Source organism: Falco biarmicus, chromosome 14 (genome assembly GCF_023638135.1).
Source record: "Falco biarmicus isolate bFalBia1 chromosome 14, bFalBia1.pri, whole genome shotgun sequence".
Lineage (NCBI taxonomy): Eukaryota > Metazoa > Chordata > Aves > Falconiformes > Falconidae > Falco > Falco biarmicus.
Genome location: NC_079301.1, coordinates 11,124,006 through 11,147,239, shown reverse-complemented (window position 1 = coordinate 11,147,239; position 23,234 = coordinate 11,124,006). Strand labels below are relative to the sequence as shown.

The 23,234-nt window shown below is 52.8% G+C and overlaps 1 protein-coding gene across 7 annotated transcripts in view; it reads left to right on the top strand.

Annotated features, from left to right (window-relative positions):
* Nucleotides 1-980: 980 nt before the first annotated feature.
* The window catches only part of ZMYM3 (zinc finger MYM-type containing 3), a 33,391-nt gene continuing 11,137 nt past the window's right edge, over nt 981-23,234 (top strand). The window contains exons 1-14 of one of the 7 annotated variants that reach the window (XM_056359230.1): nt 981-1,090; nt 6,085-6,227; nt 11,147-12,040; nt 13,038-13,081; nt 13,477-13,549; nt 14,363-14,654; nt 15,096-15,273; nt 15,711-15,923; nt 16,517-16,667; nt 17,222-17,337; nt 20,781-20,867; nt 21,187-21,337; nt 21,919-22,091; nt 22,515-22,680. In XM_056359230.1, the coding sequence (XP_056215205.1) occupies nt 11,161-12,040; nt 13,038-13,081; nt 13,477-13,549; nt 14,363-14,654; nt 15,096-15,273; nt 15,711-15,923; nt 16,517-16,667; nt 17,222-17,337; nt 20,781-20,867; nt 21,187-21,337; nt 21,919-22,091; nt 22,515-22,680 (2,524 nt within the window). In that variant the 5' untranslated portion in view covers nt 981-1,090; nt 6,085-6,227; nt 11,147-11,160. The other 6 variants (XM_056359227.1, XM_056359228.1, XM_056359226.1 and 3 more) reach the window with 6 other exon arrangements.

Sequence of the window (23,234 nt, the reverse complement as noted above, 5' to 3'; positions counted from 1 at the left end):
AAGGGACAGCGGTGGTGCTCGCCTGCCCCGCCCCCATCCGTCCGCGTGCCCAGGCCGGTGGCGGGAGCGGCGGCCGCTGCGCCTCTGCTCCGCCGGTCCCGCCACCGCCCGTAAGTACCGGAGCCCCGGCGGCGCCTCTGCAGAGCGCCGCGGGCCAGCGGCAGCTCCGTGCCCGCTCCCTTCCCAGGCCGGTCGCGGGCGCCCCCTCACCTCGCCCACCAGCCCCCGTCTTCGCCGGCCATCTCCGCTGGAGCGGCGCTGCCTCGCTGTGGGCAGCCGGGCCGGCCGTGGGGAAGGGCCCGCCGTGCCCTGTCCCGAGCGGCTGTGGGGCGCCGGGAACGGGAGCGCGGCCAGCCGCTGCCTCCTGCGGGCTGGGCCTCGCCACCTTTCAATAAAACCTCCCGCTTCCCTCCGTGTCCCGTCGCACGTAACCGGGACGGGTGCTGCGCGGCCGCGGCCAGCCCGCTGCCCGGGCGCCACAGTTGCTTCCCCCTCGCCCCGGGAGGCACTGGGGGGGTCACCCCGCGGCCCGGCCCGCGCTCAGCTCCTGCGCTTTTCTGGGGGTGGGGGCTGCTCCCTGGGGAGGAGCAGGAGAGGCCCTTCCCCCCCCCAGGGCAACAGGGCGGCCAAGGGGGAATGGGGGTCCTTCGAGGATGGGGGGGGGGGTCGGAGCCCCTGGGGAGGGGCGAACCTGGCCGGGGGAGCTGCGGGGGGGACATGGCTGAGCCCGTGGGTGGGTGGGCGGGAGGGGGAGGGGAGCTCGGTGGGGGCTGTTGTGGGGGAGGGGAGCCGGGGTGTGTGTGTGGGGTGCAGCGGGTGGGGGGAGGGCAGCCGGGGGGGGGAGGGGGGCGCATGGAGTGGGGCGGGGGCTGACCGGGGGAGGGGAGCTCGGGTGGGGGGGGTGCCGGGGGCGGGGCGCGGGCGGCGGGCGCCGGCCGGGGCAGCTCCTCCTGGGGGCGGTGCCGTGTCCCGGGCCCCCGCGGAAGCCCCGCCCGGCCGCGCTGTCACTCACCGCCCCGGGGAGACGCTCCAGCTCCAGGGAGGCGGTGGCGGCGCCTGGACCCGGCCGGGCGGCTCCCCCCGCGCGCAGGTAGAGGCTTCGGCGGCGCGGCCGGTCTGGGCCCCCCGGGGCGGCAGCAGGGCCCGGGCCGCGGGAGGCGGCAGCGAGAGGGTTAAGGTGTGTGTGGTGGGGGGGCAGTGGGGTGGCAAGCCCACTCCGCGCGATCCGCTCCGCACTTTGCGGGTGGTCGCGCGGGCATCGGCGAGGACTGGGTTGCCCCGTTCCGGCCCGTGCCCCCCCCGCCGACCACCCCCGGCACCGCGCCGTGCCCCGCTGGGGTGCGGCCGCTGCCCGCGCTCGGCTCCGCGCTGTCTCTTCGCGCGCTCCTGCTCCTCTGCTTTGATCCGTTCCGGGTTTTCCGGCCGCCCGGCGAAGTCCGGGCTGCTGCGCCGATCCCGGGTTCGGGAATCCGTTCCACGTTTCCGAGGCCGCCGCCTGCAAGCGAGTCTCGCGAGCCTGGGCCCCGCCGCGGCCAATGGGAAAGCGTCCCTCGCTCTGCACAGCCAATGGAGCGCTGCCCCCGCCCCCCTTCGGGCTGCAGCGCGCTGAGGGCTCCGAGCGGCGCTTCCATTTAAAGGGGCCGCGACCCGAATCCGGGCTTTGGGTAGAGAGGGCGGCGCAGCGTCGGGGAGCCAGGTACGAGCGGTGCCGGCCGCGGGCGCCTCCCTACGGCTGCACGGGAGGCACAGGTGGGGCGGCGGCGCGGCGTGGGGCTGCCTCGGGGCGCCCGTCCGTGGGGCGCCCGCCCGTGGGGCGCCGGTGCTTGGCCCCACGGGTGGGGGTGGGGCAGGCGCGTGTGGCGCGGGTCCCGGGGGGGCGGGGCGGGTGGGACCCCCCCCCACACACAGGGTGGGGGGCGGGGCGCGGCGCGCGCCTGGCGGGAGGGGGCGGGGCCTACCGCTCCGCGAGGGGGTGGGGCCGGCGCTGCTCGCTCCCCCCCCCAGTGGCGACCGCTTGGGGGCGCCCTGCGGCGTGGGGCGGGTCCCGAGGACCCCACCCCGATGCGGCACCGGCCCCGTGTCCGCTGGGGAGGGGAGTGGGTGTGGGAAGCAGGCCCCGCCCCTCGGCTGGGGCGGGGCGTGGGGGGTGGGACCCCGTGGCGACCCTCACACCTGCTGGGGCGAGCAAGGCCACGGGAGCCTGGGGCCCCCCTGGCCTGACACCTGTCCCCCACGCAGCCCCTGCCCTGGTGCCGGTTAACGCGGGGGGGGGTGGCGGCGGCCGGCCCCCACCCTGGTGCTGGGGGTCGGCTGTGCCCTCTGCCACATCGGTGCCTGCCCAGGGGGTTGCGGTGCACTGACCTCCCCGGTGTGCCCACCCCAGGGGACCCGTCCCCGCCGTGGGGAGCTGCAGCAAATGGCCCCCAGCCACCCTGGGGCTCGCCCTGCCCCGCCACCCACTGGGCTCGCCTCTCCCCGCCGGGCAGTGGCTCTGGGCGACGCAGCCTTTATGCTGCTGTCACTACGCGGAGCAGCGTCTGTGGTGCTCGCAGAACACCGCAGCTGCCAGTCCGTGACCCGGCCGCCCACTCTGTCCACCTGCCCCCGCCGTGTGTGGGGTGAGCCTGGAGTGGGGCACGGTCCGGGGGTCCCCCTGTGGGCTGGCGCCTGTGCTGGAGCCCTGGGTGCCATGTGCTGCTCTCGAGGCCCAGGCCCTGCCAGGGATGGGTGCAGCCCCGCGGGACCGAGCTGCCTTGTGCCGCTGGAAGAGGCAAAGCCCCCGTGTGCGGGAGCCTGGCTGGGCTGGGCCGCGTGTCAGCAGCATGGCCATGGCCACCGAGGTGTGCTGGGCAGCATCGGCGCCTCCCGTGTGGTTTGCAGAGGCAGGACTGGCCCCAGACGGCAGGGTGAGCACTGGTGAGGCTGGGAGCTGGTGGTGGCAGGGTGAGCACCCGCGAGGCTGGGAGCTGGCTGTGGCGTGTGCCCAGTGTGGGAGAGGGCCCTGGCGGTCGGACATGCCGGTGTGGGCAGAGGGCAGCGCTAACACGGTGTGTGTCAGGTGGTTGAGGGTAGGATGCTCAGCCGAGCACTGGGGAAATGGTTCTGGAGTCTCTTTCTGATGATGACCAGAGCAGCTTCATTTGTGTTCTTCCCTTCTGTTGTGCTTCAGGTCTGGCCGTTGTTCCAGGCTGTAACTTCTTCCCCTCTCGCTGCTGCTTGCTGCGTTCCCCTTAATCTGCTTTTTCTTGCCTAACCCTGCCTATGCTGGAGTCAGACCTGGTGGTAAGAGCATAGCTCTGTCATTGCTGCCAGCCCAGCTTTACCAAAGGAATAGCCACAGCCTACAGAGCTGCTGCCTGGAATGGCCAACCTGCAGCCCGTGGCCCCAGCGTGCGTATTTGCACAATCCGGTTTCTCTCCACCTGCTTAAATGCCCCTTCCTGTGAGTGCCCTTGCTTGGAGGATGCCAGCCAGTCACACCGGATTCCTCCGCAGCTCCGACAGCCAGCCCAGGGGGCTGAGGCTGAGCCCACAGCCTGACTCCGGGGACGGAGCCCCTGTGTTATTTCTTTTACAGGTGTTTTATGATCAGTGGTGCTGGGATGCATGACCCTGAGGGACACAGGTGTGCTAGCAGAAGCCTCTAGTGCAGAAGGATCATGGTGAAAGCAATCCAAGGGAAGCATGGAATAGGCCACAGCTGTGACAATGAATTTCTTAGCTTAGCGAAGGCTATGCTAGCAGGATTTCGCTGGAATTATGTTTTAATCTTGGTAGAGTGTTTTAAATGTTAACTTCTTCCTTTGCTGGCAGCATGGGTCAGGAATGTGCAGTGCTTGTGACCATCTTCACCCGTCCTGCTGGCCATGGGCTCCCCGTAAGCCAGCTCGGCCCCCGGCAGGGTGAAGGGAAGGGAATCGGTCAGCAGGCTGGGGGAGAGCTTGCTCTGTGCAACACGGTGTTACATCCCAGTGCTGGAATGCCTTTTTGTGGGCCTGGCAGCAGGCACCTTGCAGAGGGATCTGGGACTGTCCCGAATGCTGAGGAGACAGCTCACCTTGTGCTTCCAGTGTTTTGGCTCTGTAAGGCCACTTAAAGAGCCACTTAAGATGTTTTGCCCTCAAAGATACATCCTCCCTGAGACACTGCCCTCTTGTCTTCTCATTCTTCCCGTTGTAGTAAGGTTTATTCAAAGAACCACGGACAGGTTTAGGTTGGAAAGGACCTCTGTGAGGTCTCTAGTCCAGCTGATCTGATGCTCACGGCAGAGCTGACTTGAGATCACGTTGTTCAGGGCTTTGTCCCGCTGAGTTTTGAGGACCTCCAGGGCTGAGGAGTCCATGGCCTGTTCCCAGGCTCTGGCACTCTCCTTTGGAGAGTCACCTGCTCTGCCAGGGGTTTCCTCCAGCTGGCTGTGGCTGCTTGTGGGAGGTGTCCAGGACTTTGCATTAGGTGGCCCGACACCCTCCTGCAGCATTTGGGCAACAGGTAGGGACCTGGTGCCATCTCTTTGTGATCACTTTCAGGTCTGCTGTCTATTTCTGTCTTTTAATCAGTGTCTTAATATCATCAGGGCAGTTTCAACAGTTGCTGCTCAAGCATGCTGTGTGCCTCCATGTTTTTTTGTTGCGCTTCAGATAGTACTCCCAAAGCTTTTTTACCCACCTGCCCCTTTCCCCTGTGTATAACATGATTTTGGCAGATGTCATGTGGCAAGTAGTGAGCCTTGGAAGAAATGTTGCTTATTCATGCTATAGACACAAGTGGCAGGAGAGTTTTTCTCTCTGACTTGATCTGTAAGTGGAGTTGGTTCTTGAAGCTGAGTTGCCGCTAAGACCTCTGCCTTAACGTGTAAACAAAGCAAGTTGTGTTAGTGTACCTGGACTTGCTGCTCCTTTCTCTGTTGCAAAGCCTTGACGCTTAGTGCTTGGGAGGGGATCTTGGTCTTACAAAAAGATGTGAAGAGTATCCAAGCGGTTTCAGACTGCTGCCAGGATGGCGTTCCAGATGGATGAACATGCTCCTCTTGTCTTTTTTGGCTACTAGTACAGAGGTGTTAGTTTAGCAGCAAAGAACACTGAGATCCAGGAATAATGTTGAGTACCTTTGAAGTGTTGCAGGGAGTCTACAGGTAAATGTAATTCTAGACAGTTCTGCAAGATTTCTGAAATTTGTCTTTCTTGCACTTTCTTGAAACTGGGATGAAGTTTCTGGAATGCAAACTCAAAATCTAGTTTGGTCATTCCTGCCTTGGAGGAATTAACAGGAAACTCATGGTGCTGTTTTGCTCTGTGTTGGAGGGTTCGGGATTTCTGGATTCTGGGTGACTCTGTATACTAACTTTGAGGACCACACCCTAAGCTGGTGCTCCTGCTGTAGAAAAATCTAGTGGTGGTCTTGGTACCTCCTGGCTTTGGGAGTGCTGGAAAACCATTGCTTGAGGGTTGAGGCTGCTGGTGATGCTCTGGAGAGGCCCTTCTTTTCCCCATCTACCCATTCCCGTTGTGTAGACAGTTCCAGTCACACGTGAAGACTGGTCTGAAGGGGACATGGTGACAGCTACTGCTGTTTGCACTCTAATTGAGAGAACCAGTAATATGTTTGGAGATGAGAAGAGATAGCTGTTCGCTAAACCTGGCCTGCAGAGCACAAGCTCAAGAGCTTGACTGGTGACATCTGCAATAGCTATAGCTGACTGGGAGGGAGTCACTGAATGCTGTTGTAAAATCTCCAGGTCACTGAGGGTTTACACGTCCCTGGGTCAGTTGTTTAAGTAATCAGCTATAGTGTTAATCTGGAAATAGCTGTTTCTGAGTTCATCCAACTTTGACTTCCAGCTTTTCGAGTCCTCATGTTCATTTGTCTGTGTCTCTGAAGAGTCCTCTGCTGTAGATCTTACGTTGTGGTTTGTTTTTGTTTTTTTTTTTTTTTAAATGGGTCATATCTTCCCATTTCCTTTCAATAAACAAAATAGGTTTGTCACTGAAAGGTGTTTTCTGAACCATGTTTGATTCTTAATGCAGTGGGATTCTTGCATGACTGTGTCAAATATTTATTAATTTTTTTTTATTTGAAACATCTCAGCTCTTCCAGTATCTGTCATCAAGTGTACACAGTAGCCAAGAATGAGACGGTAATGGTCTAACGTGGTACAGTGTGCAAGCAGCACGGACCAGAATGTCACCGATGGGCGTTGTGCTCTTTGAAGACTGAGCCTGGGCTGCCAGGTGGGAACTCAGGCAACTGCCCCTCCGAAAACACTGGTGAATAATGAAATCATTTCTGCTCCTTTCTGGAGAATTTCAACTGGACTGAAGCCTGGTCCTCAGCAGTGTGCTTAGTTTACTGGTGAATCTTCATACATTCATTTGCTTTAAAATGAGTTAACCAATCTGTAATAAACATTTGCAGTGCTTGAATCTGGAAAGCTATCAGCTGCCCAGATAAACTGGGATTAGTCACAGCAATGAAGTTGGTTTTTGCCATATTTGTCACTCGGGGTATAATAGTGTTACTGAAGATCTGTTGACTGAAACCATGCTGGTAGGACATGATATTATTTTCTTAATGTTTTATTGATAGAACTGTGTATTGAACACTGTTATTTTTGTTGAGAAATACTAGGTTGGGTGTTACTGTTTATTCTAAAATTTGGCACAAAAAATAGGAACTTCTTCCAGAGCTTTGCTCAGGTCTTACAGAACTCACAGGTAGGAGTTAGCTGGAATGTTGATTTAAGTGTCTTAATTTTTGTAGATTTTTATTGAATGTTTTTTCTATTTCAAATTATCTCTAATAGTGAAAACGATAAACCCTTCAGCCTTCAAAAGTCTTGGAAAATCTGAATCCATATCCACAAATAAAAGTCTAGGACAGGTACCCAAGCAGTTGCTGTTACTCTGCTAGAGGAAAGGAGTAACTGTGTGGCATTTTCATAGGCAATAGAGACTTCTGAGGTATTCAGTTCATCATGAGGGAGTAACAACAGTGGTTTTTCTTACTGTCTGATTTTAATTAAATATTTGATGGTGGCTCCTTATTTTTGTAGGTAGGCCATGTATTCCCCCGCTGGTAGTTAGCTGAGGACACTGACATGTGGAAGTTCTGTGCAGATACAGCATCGCTGATGTCTTTAATAAGCTAAGTAACGTCCCAGCTAGTCACTTGGGGTACCTGAGTGTCCTGGCAGAGATGTCTCACTCTGAGCTTCCAGGTCTGAGAGGAGACCCATGTGCCTTCTCTTTGGCAGAAAGGACAGGGCAGCTCTGGTGGTCACACATGTCGGATTTGGCGGTCAAAGTTGCATTCTGTGGTCAGTCCTACGCACTCGGGGAGGGCCCTCAGCCACCCCATCACTTCTTTGGAGACTCTTGCGTGCTACCTGAGAAGCACTCTGCTTCAGGCTTTTGTGCAGGGCACTTTGGTCCATGAACTTGATCTTCCCAGGAATACCTGTTACTGAATACTCTGGAGAGCGTGATGCCAAGTCCTAACTAAGGAATTCCCAAATGTCCAATAGAAGAGTTGTATCTACTGTAACGTGCAGGATTTCAGCACACTGCCTCCTCTTTGTTTGGCCAAGTCTGTTCCAGTGTACTCTCCTTGCTGCCAGGTATGTGGCTGGGAAAGAGGATGATTTTAAGCAGACCAGAGCCTGGTGACAGAGCTGTGCATTAGACGGTCCTGGAATAAAAAAAAAGGTGATGACTTGTTGTGGATCATTTCAGCATCTGCCAGAAACAATAAGCTATTTTTCTTCTGTTGGAGAAAGTGAGAAGAGCCTTTACCGCAGCAGCAAAGTGCAGATTCCGTTGGCATCTTAACTGACTGTGAAGCTCAGCAGAAAGCCCAGGTGAATCTGAATGCTTGGAGCAAACAGAAGAAGTAGCGTTTTTTACCCTGATGCAGCTGGGCAGCTCTAATTTTCTCAGGTAGAGTTTGACTTCAGAGCAACCCGTAGAGCTGGAAAGCATCATTCTCTCCTGTTCTCAGGGCTGCTCTCTTCATCCTCATCATCTGGCAGTTGAAAGCAGACCTCATTGTCAGGGAAACAGAATTGCAGCGATGGACAGGGACATTTCTTGCTTTCTCAGTCAAACTGCTTGTCAGCATCACCTCCTTGGGTCCTGCCTCAACTCTTAACTCCATCAGCTTTTCCAGACTCTTATAAATACATCTTAAATCAGCACTCATCTGCTCCGTATCGCCTTGTCATGGAGCTCTGCTGCAGCAGGTTTAAAATAAACAGCAGGAAAATACTTTTTAAAAACTAGATGTTAGGCTGCAGAATGTATTGCCACCTGGAATTTCTGGAAGCCCCAAGTACAAATTGGTTCAAAGGGGGATTAGGCAGATACATAGAGGATTTGTCCACTACTGAGTCTTAACAGTGCCGGTCTCAGTGCAGCTCAAGCCAAGCAGTTCTTTAGCAGCTGATTGCCGCTCTGTCGGAGGATGTGCTGAAGAGGAACGTCCTATTAGTTATATTTCTTACACTCTCTCCCCAGGTATCCATTCTTTGTGTGAATAGGCACAGGTTGTTCGAATATATGGTCTTTTTGTTCGATTGACTGCAGCAATCCTTAGCTTTGTAAGTTTTGGGTCATTTGCTAGAACGTGTGAGCTGTTCTGCCAGGGTGATTCAGAGAGAGCTGATTAAAGTGGGCAGGACCATGAACACGCAGGGCAAGCGCCATGCTTCCAACCGGAATGTACAAGTGAGTGGTCTGCAGAAAGATCTGTGTATCTGTCCCAACCACATACTGATAGTTTGGAGCTGACTTAATCTCCAGAAGACTTGTTCTCTTTTAATATCATTTTGTTGGTCAATCTTGTCATCATTAAGTTTGTCAGAGTCTTGCCTTGCATCATAATGCTGTTGTGCCCAAAGTGTGAAAGCAACGTTAAGGTGCGTGCTATTGAAACTGGTTGCTTTTGGTCTATTTGGAAAGCCTGAGTAGCCGGGCAAGTTCATGGATGAATTGTTGCTTGCCTTATCCTCTGGGAGGGAATGCCCAAATGGATTTCTTATGCTCCAGAATTATTCCCATGGTCTATTTCTACCAAGCAGAGACTAGGCCACCTGAAAGTGGTAAATACTGTAGGAGTATCACCTGCGTGGTTCATTGCAGACTCGTGCAAAGTGTCTGAAGATGAATTTGAGGAGTATGCTAGTCCTGTTAAGTATACCTATAAATTAACTTTCCTTATCCATCTGGGTGGCTTAACCTTTCTGCTGCTTGTTGTTGCAAGGTCTGCTGTCTGCCTGGAAGGCTGCGTGGGGGACATCCTCGAGAAGGAGGCATTGTTTGTATTCCTAGTAGGAGAAAAAATGTGTTTATCATCTTGGGCAGGTTCTCACCTGCTTCAAATCCTTAGCACCTTTCTTTCATATGTCTTTATTTCTATTTAACTTTGTTCTTTCTGTCAGTCACCCTAAAACATGTATTAGATCCTCTGTTGCTCTGGAATTGGCTCATTGTAGGAGCTTTCTCTCCTCTGTGACTAAAAAAAGTGAACAGAATCACCAAAGTCTTTAGTGGTGAAACTTGCTGAGCGTCTCTGAAGATTACATCTTCTGTAGTTTCTGTTTGTGATTGTGGGAACAGTGCTTATCTGCCACTGTGAAACAGAAAATGTCGCTGTGCTTTTAGATAAAATAAGGAGGCAATGACTTTGAACTCCAGCTGTAGGGTATGATTCCCTAAACTCCCGCTTAAATGAGTTTCAGAAGTTCTCTGTCTAAATACATCCTGTTAAGTTCTGAGTAAACCGTTCATGAGTGAGACTGGGTTATCCTTTCAGAGGGAAGGATATAAAGAAAGAATTAATCAGCCATCATCAGGGGAATTATTTCAGGCTTCCTCCTTCACTGATATAGATGAGTTATGCCCATAGTAAGCCCCAACAGAAAGGAATACTGGATCTTCTGCTTCAGGGCTTAAAACAGTGCCAAATCTAGAATTAGAATGACTCTGATAGGGCGGAATAGGTTGGTGCTATATCTTTTGATTCTAGTGCCTTCCTTGTAGTGTCTACTTACAGCCTCTTTTGGGGATGTCATGCTACTTCAGCTCTTACTCTGCCTCACCACTTGTAGACTCCTGCTCCTTCTCCCTTTCCCCCTTCAGCTTTCTCAACCGCTATCTCTTTGTGGGGGTATAATTAGTTTCCAGCCAATATTCATACAAATGCTTAGTTGCATCACCTCAGAGTCTTGCCCTTTCTGTCCTATAGTAATGTCGACCATGAGGAGGTGGGCTGTAACTTTGTCCCTCTGATGTTAGCAGTCAGCGTCACATCTTCCTGTGCAAGTGCACTGACTGTGCCCCACAAAGTCACGCTGTTTTTTTCCCCCCTAACTCTGCATTGCATGCTTGAGTCTACTATGCTACTTGTTGTTCCTCTTCTAACGACTACTTTTAACATCATGGGCTTTACACCTTTCTTTTTGCCACTCTCCAGAATTCCTCATAGTTCTGACTTGGGCGTTTCCAATTATTCAGACACAGAACATTAGCCCACGTAATTTTGGGGCTATGCTGCAGCTGTAGTTATACAGTGTAATACAGTTTGTATCTCTCCTCTGCCAAAATTAACGCATCTTGTCATCTTGTATCTTGTTCAAGGCACAGGCTACAGAGGAGTAAAGGAGTTCTTTCTGCCTCCCTGTTTAAGAGAAAAGATATTTCAAAAATAAAATGTGTTAGCTCCGTGAGAACAGATCAGGAGAAAGGACAGACCATATTATTTGTGTCTGGTGAGACAGAGAGGAAGGCAGGGAATGGGGTATTACGTACCGCAGAACAGCCATGTGAAGCCTCCTGAACTGGTACTCAAGTAGTTTCTGATACCCCACTGTGTCATTCAGCATAAGCAAGTCTGTTTGCGGTGCTGGGGTGAGGTGTGTGGAGGCTGTGGAGTTCCCAAAGCTCTGCTATACCAAGCTACCACATCATGCTGCCGCTGTTTGGCTTTAGAGTTTTGTAACCTCCTGAGTAGATGTGGTTGGCCTGCTGGTAGCCCGGTTATGCCTAGCGCTAGTCCTGGGTCTTGCTTTACTCCAGCAGTGTTCAGAAGAGTGGACAATTCACACACTGTGTTAGACTGCTTTTCATTAACTTGCAAGTCTCTCTCTCATTTCCAGTTGCCATCTTCTAAATGGATTCCAGTGAATTTTCAGGATCTTTGGAGCCCCTGTCCTTGCCTGACAAACCGCTTATTGGTGATCTCCCTGCTGACATGGAGTTCGGTGAAGATCTCCTGGGCTCCCAAACAGCTTCTACCCAGGAAGTTTCAGTTCTTCAGCCCCCTGACTGGGATCCATCCAAACAGATGACTGTAGATGCGGACTTGGACCTTCTAGTGAAAGCAGACAGCCTGCCTGAACTAAACAAATCGAACGACCTCGTTCTAGATAAACCTAGTGTCTTGGATATGCTGGAGAAACCTGATGTCTTAGATGAATTGGATAAAACTGCTGACTTGATGGAGCTAGATAAATCAGAGGGTCTGGATGGGCTGTATAAGGCACATCCTTCCCAGGATGTGGAGGATGGACCGGTGGACTCAGCCCTCTCTAGAGAAGCCCTTGTTCCAGAAACATGGAAAGAAGGGGAAGATGCACCAAAAAATGATTCTGGGGACCTAAAGGAAGATGGTGCTGCTGCTATTCCTGCACTATCTGATGACAATGCCCCTGAATTACCCCCCCAGGCCATTCCTGACTCTGGGAGCCTCAGCAGTGCCCCAGCCACAGAAGAAATCACAGCACAATCCTCAAGTCCACCAATGGCCCCCCCTCAACTCACTCTTAAACAGACAAAGAAGACTAGGTTGAAGGCACCAAGGAAAAGCTCACCCACACAGAGGGAAGGGCTGGCAGGGGAAGCAGAGGTGGAACTGAGCCCAGACAACAATTCTGCAGCTTTGCCCCCTGAGCCCACAGAGGAAAACCAGGCAGAGGAAGGGGATGATAGTGGGAAAAACTCGCTTAAAGAAAGTAGTGTACTGAAAGCACAGGAAGCCTCACCACCAGCAGGTAGGTTGTTATCTGTCGCAGCACTCTCAAAACTATCAAGCTGCAACACGGTCTTTTACCATCTCATACCAGCATACTCTTCATGCCAGTCCCTCTGCTGCCTTCTCCTAGTCTCACCCAGGGCGTGCTCTCTTTCTTTTCCTCTTCTCTCTGCTTCTTCCTCTTCTCTCTTCCTTGGCTGCCCAACCACTTAACAGAACCAGCCACAGCTGCACCTTATCTACATCGGCCAACCCACTGCCCCTGAAGCCAGCCCACAGCTGTATATTATCAATGTTAATTAACCCAGCTTCATTCCTCTACAGTTATCTCTGCAGAACTTGGCTTCCTTTTGCTGAGGAGGTCATCCTGCTGCATGTTGCTGAAGCTGGGGTCTGTTTTGTGCTCCAGCTTTTCCTGTCATCCCCTGCTATGGAAATTGTCAACACTACTGATGGGCTAGATTTGGGGAAGGTATCTTGCTTACAGGGAATAACTGTCTGGAATGTGCCCCTTGGTGCATGCAAGCTCTTGCTCTGGCTTTTGTAGCTTTAACTTTGATTATCAATGCTTGCGTCAGCTAGGAGCTTCCCTGATAAAGCTGCAGCTGTGCATCAGCCTAGCTCACACTCTTCATCACTGGAGTCTTTGCTGGAACTGCAGATCACTAGGAGAAGGTGTTTCCAATAGGCAGAGTCCCTCTCGATTCAAGGGATGCTCAGTCTTAAGTCAGAAGCAGCTGGAGGTAGCTGCCCAGCATGCCTCCCCCATCCAGGGAGGTCTTCCCTTGACAGGACTCCTCCTAAGCTGCATGTTTGGATCTCTTAACTACAGGTGGTGGGTTTAGGAGCTGTCCTGTGTCTGATCACCACCAGAACTGTGCTTGTTAGCCAGGACTGTCTTGAGGTTTCATGTGCAGACTGACCCAAAGGGTGGCTGCATTTGAAAAACACCTGTCCTCTTCTGTTGGAGAAAAGCAAGATGTCAAATGCATGCTTCTTCTGTGCTTGTGTTCCAGGAGAAGGCCTGCCTGGGAAGGGAAGCGAGCTGCCAGCTGAGAAGGTGAGGAGAATGCAGTCAAGTACATATGCTGCAGGAGCATGGAGGGTGGCTGGTTGTTGTCAGACTCTGTGAGGGACACTGGCTGTCTTGTCACCCCTCTGGGAAGGAGATTGCCATGTCTCCTGTGACAGTGATCCCTGTGCACTGCCACAGTACTGTAATGTGGTTTCAGTGCATCCCTGTTACCCCCCGCCGGAATGTCATTCTCATAAGCCTGCTTTCCCCTCTCCCCCATCTTGCCAACTCCGGTCAGGTATCCATGGAGTTTTATCCATTTTCAGCCGAGTTACTGGGAATGCAAATCCCAGAAGCTGGAACGTCACCATGACCTGGGATATTTATCCATGGTTGTCCTAGCAGGTGGTTAGCCTAAGTATTTTCTGAATGTCTTCTAGGAGCAGAAAAGAAGTGAACGAGCCAGAAGATCAGAAGCTGCCAGGCCTGAAACTGTGAACTCCTCTGAGAGCAGTGAGTAACTGGGGCTGGGCAGTGCCTGTTTCCAGCCAGCGAGCAGGGCCCAGGCTGTTGTGGGCAGGTGGTTTGTTGTGTGAGTGCGGTGGGAGCTCTGGAGCTTCTGGGCAGACTTTCCTCTTACACAGGACAAGTCCCTTCACCCCATGAGTCATCATCCTGGGGTACGTGTCTTGCTTTCTCAGGGCACTTAGGTTGAAGGAATGGTTGTAGAGTTTTTACAGTGGTGTATGGACAGCAAGCACCAAGTAACAGGATGAATCTCGGGGGCTGTTCCCAGGAAATCCGTCTTCCATCTCCTCAGCCAGGAACTTTTTTCCTTTATCTCTTTGGCAGCAGGCTGTCTGAAGGAAGGTTGCATTTTGGGGGATTTTCCTGCAGAAGTACGTGAAGTCTCTGTTCTTTGAGATGTTGTGTCACCCTGCCTTTCCCTAGTATTTGTGTGTTGCTCCTTCATTACCTGCCTGTGCTGGAGGCTGGTGATCCAGCTTGTTCTCTTTAAGGTCTGTCAGTTCTTGGTGGGTTTTCTGCTGTAAATGTTCACACTTTGGGCTTCTGCTCAACCTTGGCAAATCATGACTTCCTAGAGAGGAACTGTACTTAAGCCCAGTTTGCTCAAAGACCTCCCGACTCTTCTCCAATTCCAACAGAGTATCTTTCAAGGGTTCCTCTGTTATTCCCAGGTACAGAACATGTAGAGGGACTCTAGGAAGGTGACCCCAGAAAGCCCCAGCATGTGTCTCATGGCAGAGGTTTCTGTCTCAGTTCCTCATGAGGGTTTTCTGTGCATCTTTCTCTGCTGCTTTGCAGTTCCAGTCTCTGATGAAGACTCTGATGCAATGGTGGATGATCCCAACGACGAGGATTTTGTTCCTTTTCGTACCAGACGCTCAACTCGCATGTCTTTACGCACTCAGATGGCTCAGCGAGCTGCCCGCTCTACTGTCACCAAGATGACTTGTGCCAACTGCCGAACCCCACTGCAGAAGGGGCAAACTGCCTACCAGCGTAAAGGGCTCCCTCAGCTCTTCTGTTCCAGCTCCTGTCTCACCACCTTCTCAAAAAAACCACCTGGCAAGAAGATATGCACCTTCTGTAAAAAGTGTGTGTTCGTTCACCTTTCCTCAATGCTCCCGTGCTTGTGAACCCATTCACCTGCCCCACGGCCCTGCCTGCCAGTCCCCATCTCTTTGACCCCATGCATCCGATTCACCCACATCATTCCTGCCAACTGCCAGCTGCTGCTGCATGTCTTCCTTCACACACTGCATATCCCATGCTCCCTACACCCCCTTCACATTATTACCTTTCCCTGCCTATCCCCAGGCTCGATGCCCCATATCCCCACCTCCTCTCCAAACAACCTCGTGCATGGTCTGTCTTCAGGCACTGCCCCTCTGGGCCAAGACAGAAGCTGCTGTGAGACAGTTCTTGCCACCCTTTTGGGACACCAGAAAGTCCTGTGCATTGCAGTGTGCCATCCTATTCCTTCATGCCAGGACTGGTGTGTCCCTGCACTAACACATCCCATCCTGATCCCCAGGGAGATCTGGAACACCAAGGACTCTGTGGTTGCCCAGATCGGTTCAGGTGCCTCTTTCCATGAGTTCTGCACCTCTGTCTGCCTCTCCCTCTATGAGGCCCAGCAGCATAGACCAGCACCTCAGTCCGCAGATGCCTCGGACACCAGCCACTGCAGCGTCTGCCACAAACCTGGCGAGGTAAACAAATCCCTTGTCCTTCCCATGTCCTGGGTGAGGTGCTTGTGACCAGCAGCACTTGGCCCTGCCTGGGAACATTGCAAGGCATTTGCCAAGTTCTTCTGTGGTGTGAGGCCTCAGCCCCTGAGCCGGCTTAGGCTCGCTCCCAGGTCCTTCCTTGTTACTGTGAGCCAGCCCTTATTCCAGCAAAAGAAGGAAGGTTTCTGCTTCTCCCCTCCCTGAAGGTCATTGCTTCCTGCCATTCCACTCTCCCAATTGCTCTGCTGTCTTCTGGCGAGGGAGGCCAGCCTGAGTCCACACCAGCTTCCCATATGGCACATACCTGGGTTTTAGTGTCACAGCCTGTTATCCCCAGGACTGTGGTAGTAGTGGTGCACGTGCGTCGGGAGGAGGCACCTCGTGGTTTGGGGGGAGTGACAGCAATGTTGTCTCTGCAGATCCAGCATGAGGTCAGCAATGGGAATGTGGTTCACCGCATCTGCAGCGACGCCTGCTTCACCAAGTTCCGGGCCACCAAGGGGCTGAAAACCAATTGCTGTGACAATTGTGGACTTTACATCTATAACAAGGGCTTGCCTCTGGAGTACCTCTTCCACGAAGGCCAGCAAAAACGCTTCTGCAACTCTGCCTGTCTCAACAGTTACAAGAAGGTGTGTGGAGTCAGCTGCCTAGGGTGGGGGATCTCCATGGGCACACAGCCTCTTTGCACGGTGTGGCACAGGGCACTTTATGCAATAGCAGATGACTTGAATCCCCTTGGCCTTTTACTGCTGACAAAACATTTAAGAGATTCCTGTGGAGAAACTTTAAAGCAGGTAAACAGAATTTATTCATTCTGCATGGGGCCCATCTTGGACCCAAGCACAGGTCAGGCACTGGGTAAGCTGGACTGTGCAGCAGCACTGGTATATGCAGTTAGCAAGGGCTGGCTTCTTCTGGGTGTCTCCCCAAAGCTTGGCTGGATATGTTCTCTGTGATGAGCCGGCTTCATTTAACTGTCTTGATGGGACTGCCAAGCTCTGTATTCCTGCCAGGCTACCCTAGAAATGAGAAGCTGAGGTGCTGAAGGCAGCCTTTTTTGCTACTACCACCTGAACCTCCAGACTGCAATCCTGGCTCCGGTATCAGGTGTTCCCTGCAGGAGAGCTGTCCTGTGGTGGATACAGTAGTGGAGTGGGATAAGAGAGTTGGACCTTACCAGCTGTGATGGTCTCTCTGGCAACTCTGTTCTTTGTGTTTGCAGAAGAACACTCGGGTCTACCCTTGCATGTGGTGCAAGACGCTGTGTAAGAACTTCGACATGCTGCCTAACGTGGACCGCAGTGGCAAGATGGGCCTGTTCTGCTCCATTTGCTGCACTACCTCCCACAAAGTGAAGCAGTCAGGCTTGATTGGTAAGAGCGCCTACGTGCAGGGAATCGGTCACCTCTCCACTCTTAACTCCTTCCTTCGTACTATTTATTGTTTGTGGATGAGACTGGAAAGGAGGCATGTTGCTTGCCTGGGGAGGAGCCAGTGAGACAATGGAAGGAGAGAGGAACCTTTGCAGCATGTAGACATCTTAATACTGAGGGTTAGTGTACAGTGCTGTTCTTGAGAACTCAGAAAGCAGTTGTAGTGCTGTACAGTGCTGGCATTGCCCTTTCCATTACATGGAGTACAGTGGTGTCTAGGAACGGGTATGGTCTCTGGTGCAAGTATTGCAGCCTGTTTTGTCCAAATTCCTGTAGAGGCGGGGTCACTTCCCTGGACAATTCTGCTCTCCATCAGTGTTTAATATTTCTGTCCTAGCAGAATCTGATGCTTTTAGTTTCCTGGTGTTCTTGTCCCTTGCTTTTTGATAATGGCTTGGCAGACTGAGGACGAAGGAGTAGTTTGCATGCCATCCTCAGAATCCAGACCCACGTCCTGTGCTGCTGCCCTCACCAATTCCTGTCTGTTTCATCAGGTCCCCCTAGACCCTGCAGCTTCTGCAGAAAGAGTTTGTCTGAACCCTGCTATTACAACAAGACAGACCGGGTTGTCTACCAGTTCTGCAGCCCCAGCTGCTGGACCAAATTCCAGGTACTGAAATATCCTTCATGGTGGGCTGTGCCGTAGAGCTCATGCCTCTTTTCACACGTAGCAGAGGCTCCACCTTCCTCAAGCTCCTCAGGGAGGGTCCATAAGAAAGTCTCTGCTGGAGCACAAGAGCTGCAGTGACTGTAATTGCCAATAGCTCAGTTTTGGCCTTATCTCCCCCTTCGCTGGGATAAGGTGGTTGTAATTCACTCCTGTCTATCAGGTTATGCCCAGCAGGAGTGCAGCGCAGAGCTGTGCTGCACAAGTGGTTTGGGATGCAGTGGCCTTATGAGGGCACAAGCAAAAGTACAAGTAAGCTAACAAAGCACAGTGAGCACCTGCTCTGCTAGTGGGGTGACACCTGCCCTCTGAGCCAGGTGTCACCAAGGAACATAAGTCTTGTAGGATGGGCTGTCTAAAACTTTACAACCAGCAGGCCTGGATATATCATGTTTAATAATCCTCAAACACTTGATTGGTGGGTTTTAATCTTCTGTCGTTAAGTTTCAGCACATGTGAAACGTTTGTGATATTCAAAGGCAACTGGAAAAATACTGGGTTTGTGCAGTCATCAAAGAACATAGCAACAGCCAGAAAGACCTGTGAAACTTAGGCCAGGACATGCCTTGGGCAACTGAAAAAACTTAGAGAATCTAGAAGTAGAGAGTTGGTTACTGCCAGTTGCAGCATTTAGGTTTGGTTATTGTTTTTTTTTTCTTGTGGTTTTGTGTTGAGTTTTTTTTGGGTGGGTTGTTTTTTTAAAAAAAATCTTAATGTAATCCTTCACTGAGATCACAAATGGTGTTGGTAGGGTAACTAGAGTTTTTACAGTTGCAGACTTCGTAAGACCCGAATCATAGAATAGTTTGGGTTGGAAGGGACCTTTAAAGGCTATCTAGTCCAACCCCCCTGCAGTAAGCAGGGACATTTTCAACTAGATCAGGACACTGAGAGCCCCATCCAACCTGACCTTGAACACTTCCAGGGATGGGGCATCTACCACGTCTCTGGGCAACCTGTTCCAGTGCCTCACCACCCTCATAAAAAATCTCTTCCTTGTATCTAGTCTATATCTGCCATCTTTTAGTTTAAAACCATTACTCCTTCTCCTATTGCTACAGACCCTGCTAGAAAGTCTGTCCCCGTCTTTCTTATAAGCCCCCTTTAATTACTGAAAGGCCGCAGTAAGGTCTCCCCGGAGCCCTCTCTTCTCCAGGGTGAGCAACCCCAACTCTCTCAGCCTGTCTTCACAGGAGAGGCGCTCCAGCCCTCTGATCACTTTTGTGGCCCCCCTCTGGACCGGCACCAGCAGGTCCATGTCTTTCCTGTGCTGAGGACCACAGAGCTGAACACAGTACTGCAGGTGGGGTCCCACCAGAGCAGAGGGGCAGAATCACCTCCCTCGACCTGCTGGCCACGCTTCTTTTTGGGTAGCCCAGCATACAGTTGGCTCTCTGGGCTGTGAGCACACGTTGCTGGCTCATGTCTAGCTTCATCCCCCAGCCTGTATTGGTAGAGGGGGTTACCCTGACCCAGATGCAGGACCTTGTTGGACTTCATGAGGTTCACATGGGCCCATTTCTCAAGCTTGTCCAGTTCTCTCTGGATGGCATCCTATCCCTCAAGGCATGTCAGCAGCACCACTCAGCTTGGTGTCATCTGCAAACTTGCTGAGGGTGCACTTGATCCCCACTGTCTTAAGTCATTGATGAAGATATTAAACAGTACCTGAGGGACACCACTTGTCACCAGTCTCCATCTGGACATTGAGCCATTGACCGCTGCCCTCCAGATGTGACCATCCAACCAATTCCTCATCCACCAAACAGTCCATCCATCAAATCCCTAACTCTCCAATTTGGAGGGAAGGATATTGTGGGGGACCATGTCAAAGGCTTTACAGAGAGTCTAGCTAGATGACGTCCATAGCTCTTCCCTTGTCCACTGAAGTAATTGCTCCATTATAGAAGGCCACTAGATTGGTCAGGCAAGACGTGCCCTTGGTGAGGCCATGCTGGCTGCCTTGAATTGCCTCCCAGTCCTCCACATGCCTTATTACAGCTTCTAGGAGGATCTGTTCCATGATCTTCCCAGGCACAGAGGTGATGCTGACAGGTTGGTAGTTCCCAGGGTCCTCCTTTCTACACTTTTTAAAAATGGTTGCAATGTTTCCCTTTTTCCACTCACCAGGGACTTTGCCTAATTCACCTAATTTGAATTATTGTCCTGTAAAATCAGTGTTGTAATGTATGAGTAAACTTATGCATAAGCTGCATTAGGAACTGTCTTGCTGGTAGATGCCAGAACATACTTGTCAAAGAAAAACCACTGAAGAGAGTGTTTCAGGATAGCTTCTTGGGGATCAGTGTTAAGCCCAAGGAGTTCAACATCTTCATCAGTCATCTGGCAATAAAGTCAAAGTAAGCGTGATAAAATTTTGCAGATGAAACAAAAACTGGTGAAGTGTTAACTCACGCTGAGGTCAGAGCAGTCACAGGAAGCAAAGCAATGAGATTGCTTGACAAGACTGGTTCCTCCTAATGGGTACTTAAACACAGTTCGGTGCAAGATCCTGTATCAGCCTTACTCAAGTAGTGTGGGAACGTAAGTCTTGGGAAAGTAAGAATTTTGAAAAGGCACCGGGATTACAGAAGATAAGCCATTCAGTATGTGTATCTCATTGTACAGCCACAGAGGGAAGGAGTAATTAAGTTATTGCAAGTAAAAGCAGAGGAACAGGGAGTTGAAGTTTGGGGACCAGGGAGGAGGAGAGCTACCTAGATTGTTGCACATATAGGAAGGATGTTCACCTGAGGTCTGCTTTATTTTCAGTGTTGAAGAAAAGTTGGAAGTATGTTGAAAAAAAAGAAAAGTTACATTTGGGCTTGAAAAATGTGTGTGCTGAGGCACTCGCAGAGCACCTTACCTGAGGTTATCAGAAAAAAACCCAGGAAAATCACTTTATTAATAAATATATCCTTGTGGACAAGACACAAGGTGTTAAATGGCTGTTTAATCTAGCAGATGAAGGTGGGATGAGAACAGTTGCTTGGATTCTCAAGTTGCAGTACCTTGAAAATAGAAACCAGGCACGTGTACTTCAAGATCTTTTGGAGAAGCTCTCAGAAGAGGTAGCGGAGCCCCTGTCTCTTAAGGTTTTCAAATCCAGAGGGGTGGCAGCTTGAAAGCTTGCTTTCCTGAGAAGAGCTGGACCCAGTACACTGGAAGCAAAGGGAAATTGCTCAGGAATCCACTCTCCAGGAGCCTGAGACATGATCTGATGGATTGACTGTGAGTCACTGACAGTGGCAGCAAGCACAGGTCTGAGCAGGGGCAGGCAAACTGCTGTGAACGGCGGAGGAAGCAGGAGGTGGTGGCAGTGCGAAGCGGGTGCTGCCTGCCCTCTGTGTGCCTCTCCTTGCATGAGCTGTCTCTGTCTCCTGCAGCGCACCAGCCCGGAAGGTGGGATCCACCTCAATTGCCATTATTGCCACAATCTTTTCAGCGGGAAGCCAGAGATCCTAGACTGGCAGGTGAGGACTTTCCCCAGGGGGACGTTGAGCCCGGGTGAGGGCTGCAGGGCTCCTTCCTCTCATTGCTCAAAGCAGAGCTCCTTCTGCGCCAGTGCTCTGCATGCCTTAGCTGCAGAGATGTGTGTAGGGACCGTACGCTGAGTGCTGCGCTCCTGACGTTCAGCAGCATGTCAGAAGGGCAGGAGGAGACCATTCTGCCAAACCCCGTGCCAGGAGAGCTGGGGACTTGGCTACGCCCCGTAGTCTTGCTCTGGCTTCCCTGAGAAGCACTGGGGACCTCCTGCCAGCCTGGCTGACCCAGTGGCGGTCTCTTTGGCAGGACAAGGTGTATCAGTTCTGCTGCAAGGACTGCTGCGAGGACTTCAAGCGGCTGCGCGGGGTGGTGTCTCAGTGTGAGCACTGCAAGCAGGAGAAGCTGCTGCACGAGAAGATCCGCTTCTCTGGAGTGGAGAAGAACTTCTGCAGCGAAGGTACTTGGGGAAGGCACGGGAGAGGCAGAGCCCCCATGCCAGCCCATGCTGGGGGAGGAGAAGAGAGCATGGAGAGGAACAGAGGGGAGACTGTCTTAGCCAGGCCCTGGGGCGAGAGCCTTGCCATGCAGTGAAGGGAGGACTGTTGTGGGGATGGCTTGCTGTCCAGCCAGGCCCTAGGGCAAGATCTTTACCGTTCATTGTGTCCTTGGGGAGGGCTTTCTCACAGCTTTTCTCTCTCTGGGGGCTGGGGAGACAGCAGGTGGCAGCTCCGCTCCTCCTGTCATCATGCACTTCTACGCTCTTGCGTCTGGGCTGGCCTGACCTGGCCTTGCCCTGCCTGCTGGGTTCCTGCACACAGGAGGTTGGAGTCAGACTCTTCCTAGAAGCATGGAGGTGAGAGATGGCAAGTCCCCATGAGGTCCCATCTTATCCCAGCCCCAGGGGCCAGTGCTGGATTGTTCCCTACAGTGTGTTGCGTGTGCTCTGTTGTCTCCGCAGACCTGGATTCTGGTCATGTTTGGGTCAGGGAGGCCCCCAGTTCATCCTGGGAAGGTTTCACTCCTATTGTTTCTCCGCAGGGTGTGTGCTTCTTTACAAACAGGATTTCACCAAGAACCTGGGCCTGTGCTGCATCACCTGCACCTACTGTTCTCAGACCTGCCAGCGGGCGGTCACCGAGCAGCTGGAGGGCAGCACCTGGGACTTCTGTAGTGAAGACTGCAAAAGCAAATACTTGCTCTGGTACTTCAAGGTCAGTATTGGCACTGGCAGGTTGTGCTAAGTGCTGTGGTGGGCACGGCACCCAGATAAGTGGGCATTGCACTGAGGAAGTTCACACTGCTGGAGTCTGGCTGGCACTGCTGCGGAGAACCTGGCACTGCTGGAGTCCTGCCTGGCAATGACGGGACACTGCTACGGGGAAGCTCACGTAGCTGGAGTCCCCAGCTGATCCTGCCAGAGCACTGCACTGAGGAAGCTCACAGTGCTGGATCCGCGGCTAGTGCTGCTGTGAGAAGTTCGCACCGCTGGAGTCCCTGGCTGGCACTGGCAGGGCACTGCTGTGGGGAAGCTCACAGCACCTTGCTATGTGCACCTTTCAGTGGAGAGTTGTGTTGCACTCGGAGGGGGTGTGGTTAGTTACTCGTTGTTTCTCTCCTGCTGATGCGGGCTTTAGGCAGCTCGGTGCCATGCCTGCAAACGTCAGGGGAAGCTGCTGGAAACCATCCACTGGCGGGGGCAAATCAAACACTTCTGCAACCAGCAGTGTCTGCTGCGATTTTACAATCAACAGAACCAGCCCAACCTGGACACGCAGAAGGGGCCCGAGAGCCTGCTGAACAGTGAGTAGGAGGGAGGGAGGGGACCTGCATAGCTCAGTCTGAGAGACACAGGGAAGACTGAACAGTGAGGGGTGGAAGCTTCCTGCCCGGGACTGGATGAGACGCTAGGGAACAATCCTGCACTGGCCCTTGGGGGGGAAAGGATGGAGTGGGACCTAATGGGGCTTCTCCACCTCTAACGTCTATGGTTCTATGACACACAGGGCCCAGACGGGAGGAGCCGGTGCCAGCGTGCTGCCTGTAGCTCACACTCTTAGTGAGGATACTCGGGGATTTAACATCCTCATGTTGCCAGCGGAGAGCTCCATTTACAGGGTTAGGGGACAGCATGGTTTGGCATGATAATCCACCTGCAGCCCCACACCACCTCCGAGCTGTGACCTTCTCAGATCTCATAAGCTAATCAGGATTGGGCCAGGTCAGTGCTCGGATGGGAAACATTCAAGGAAAACACAGGGTGCTGCAGGAAGTGGTGCTGGTGATGCTGTAGGTGGGCTCTCCTCAGCCAGAGCTGAACCTAGAACGATCTTGAGGGAGCGCTGAGCTGCTGGAGG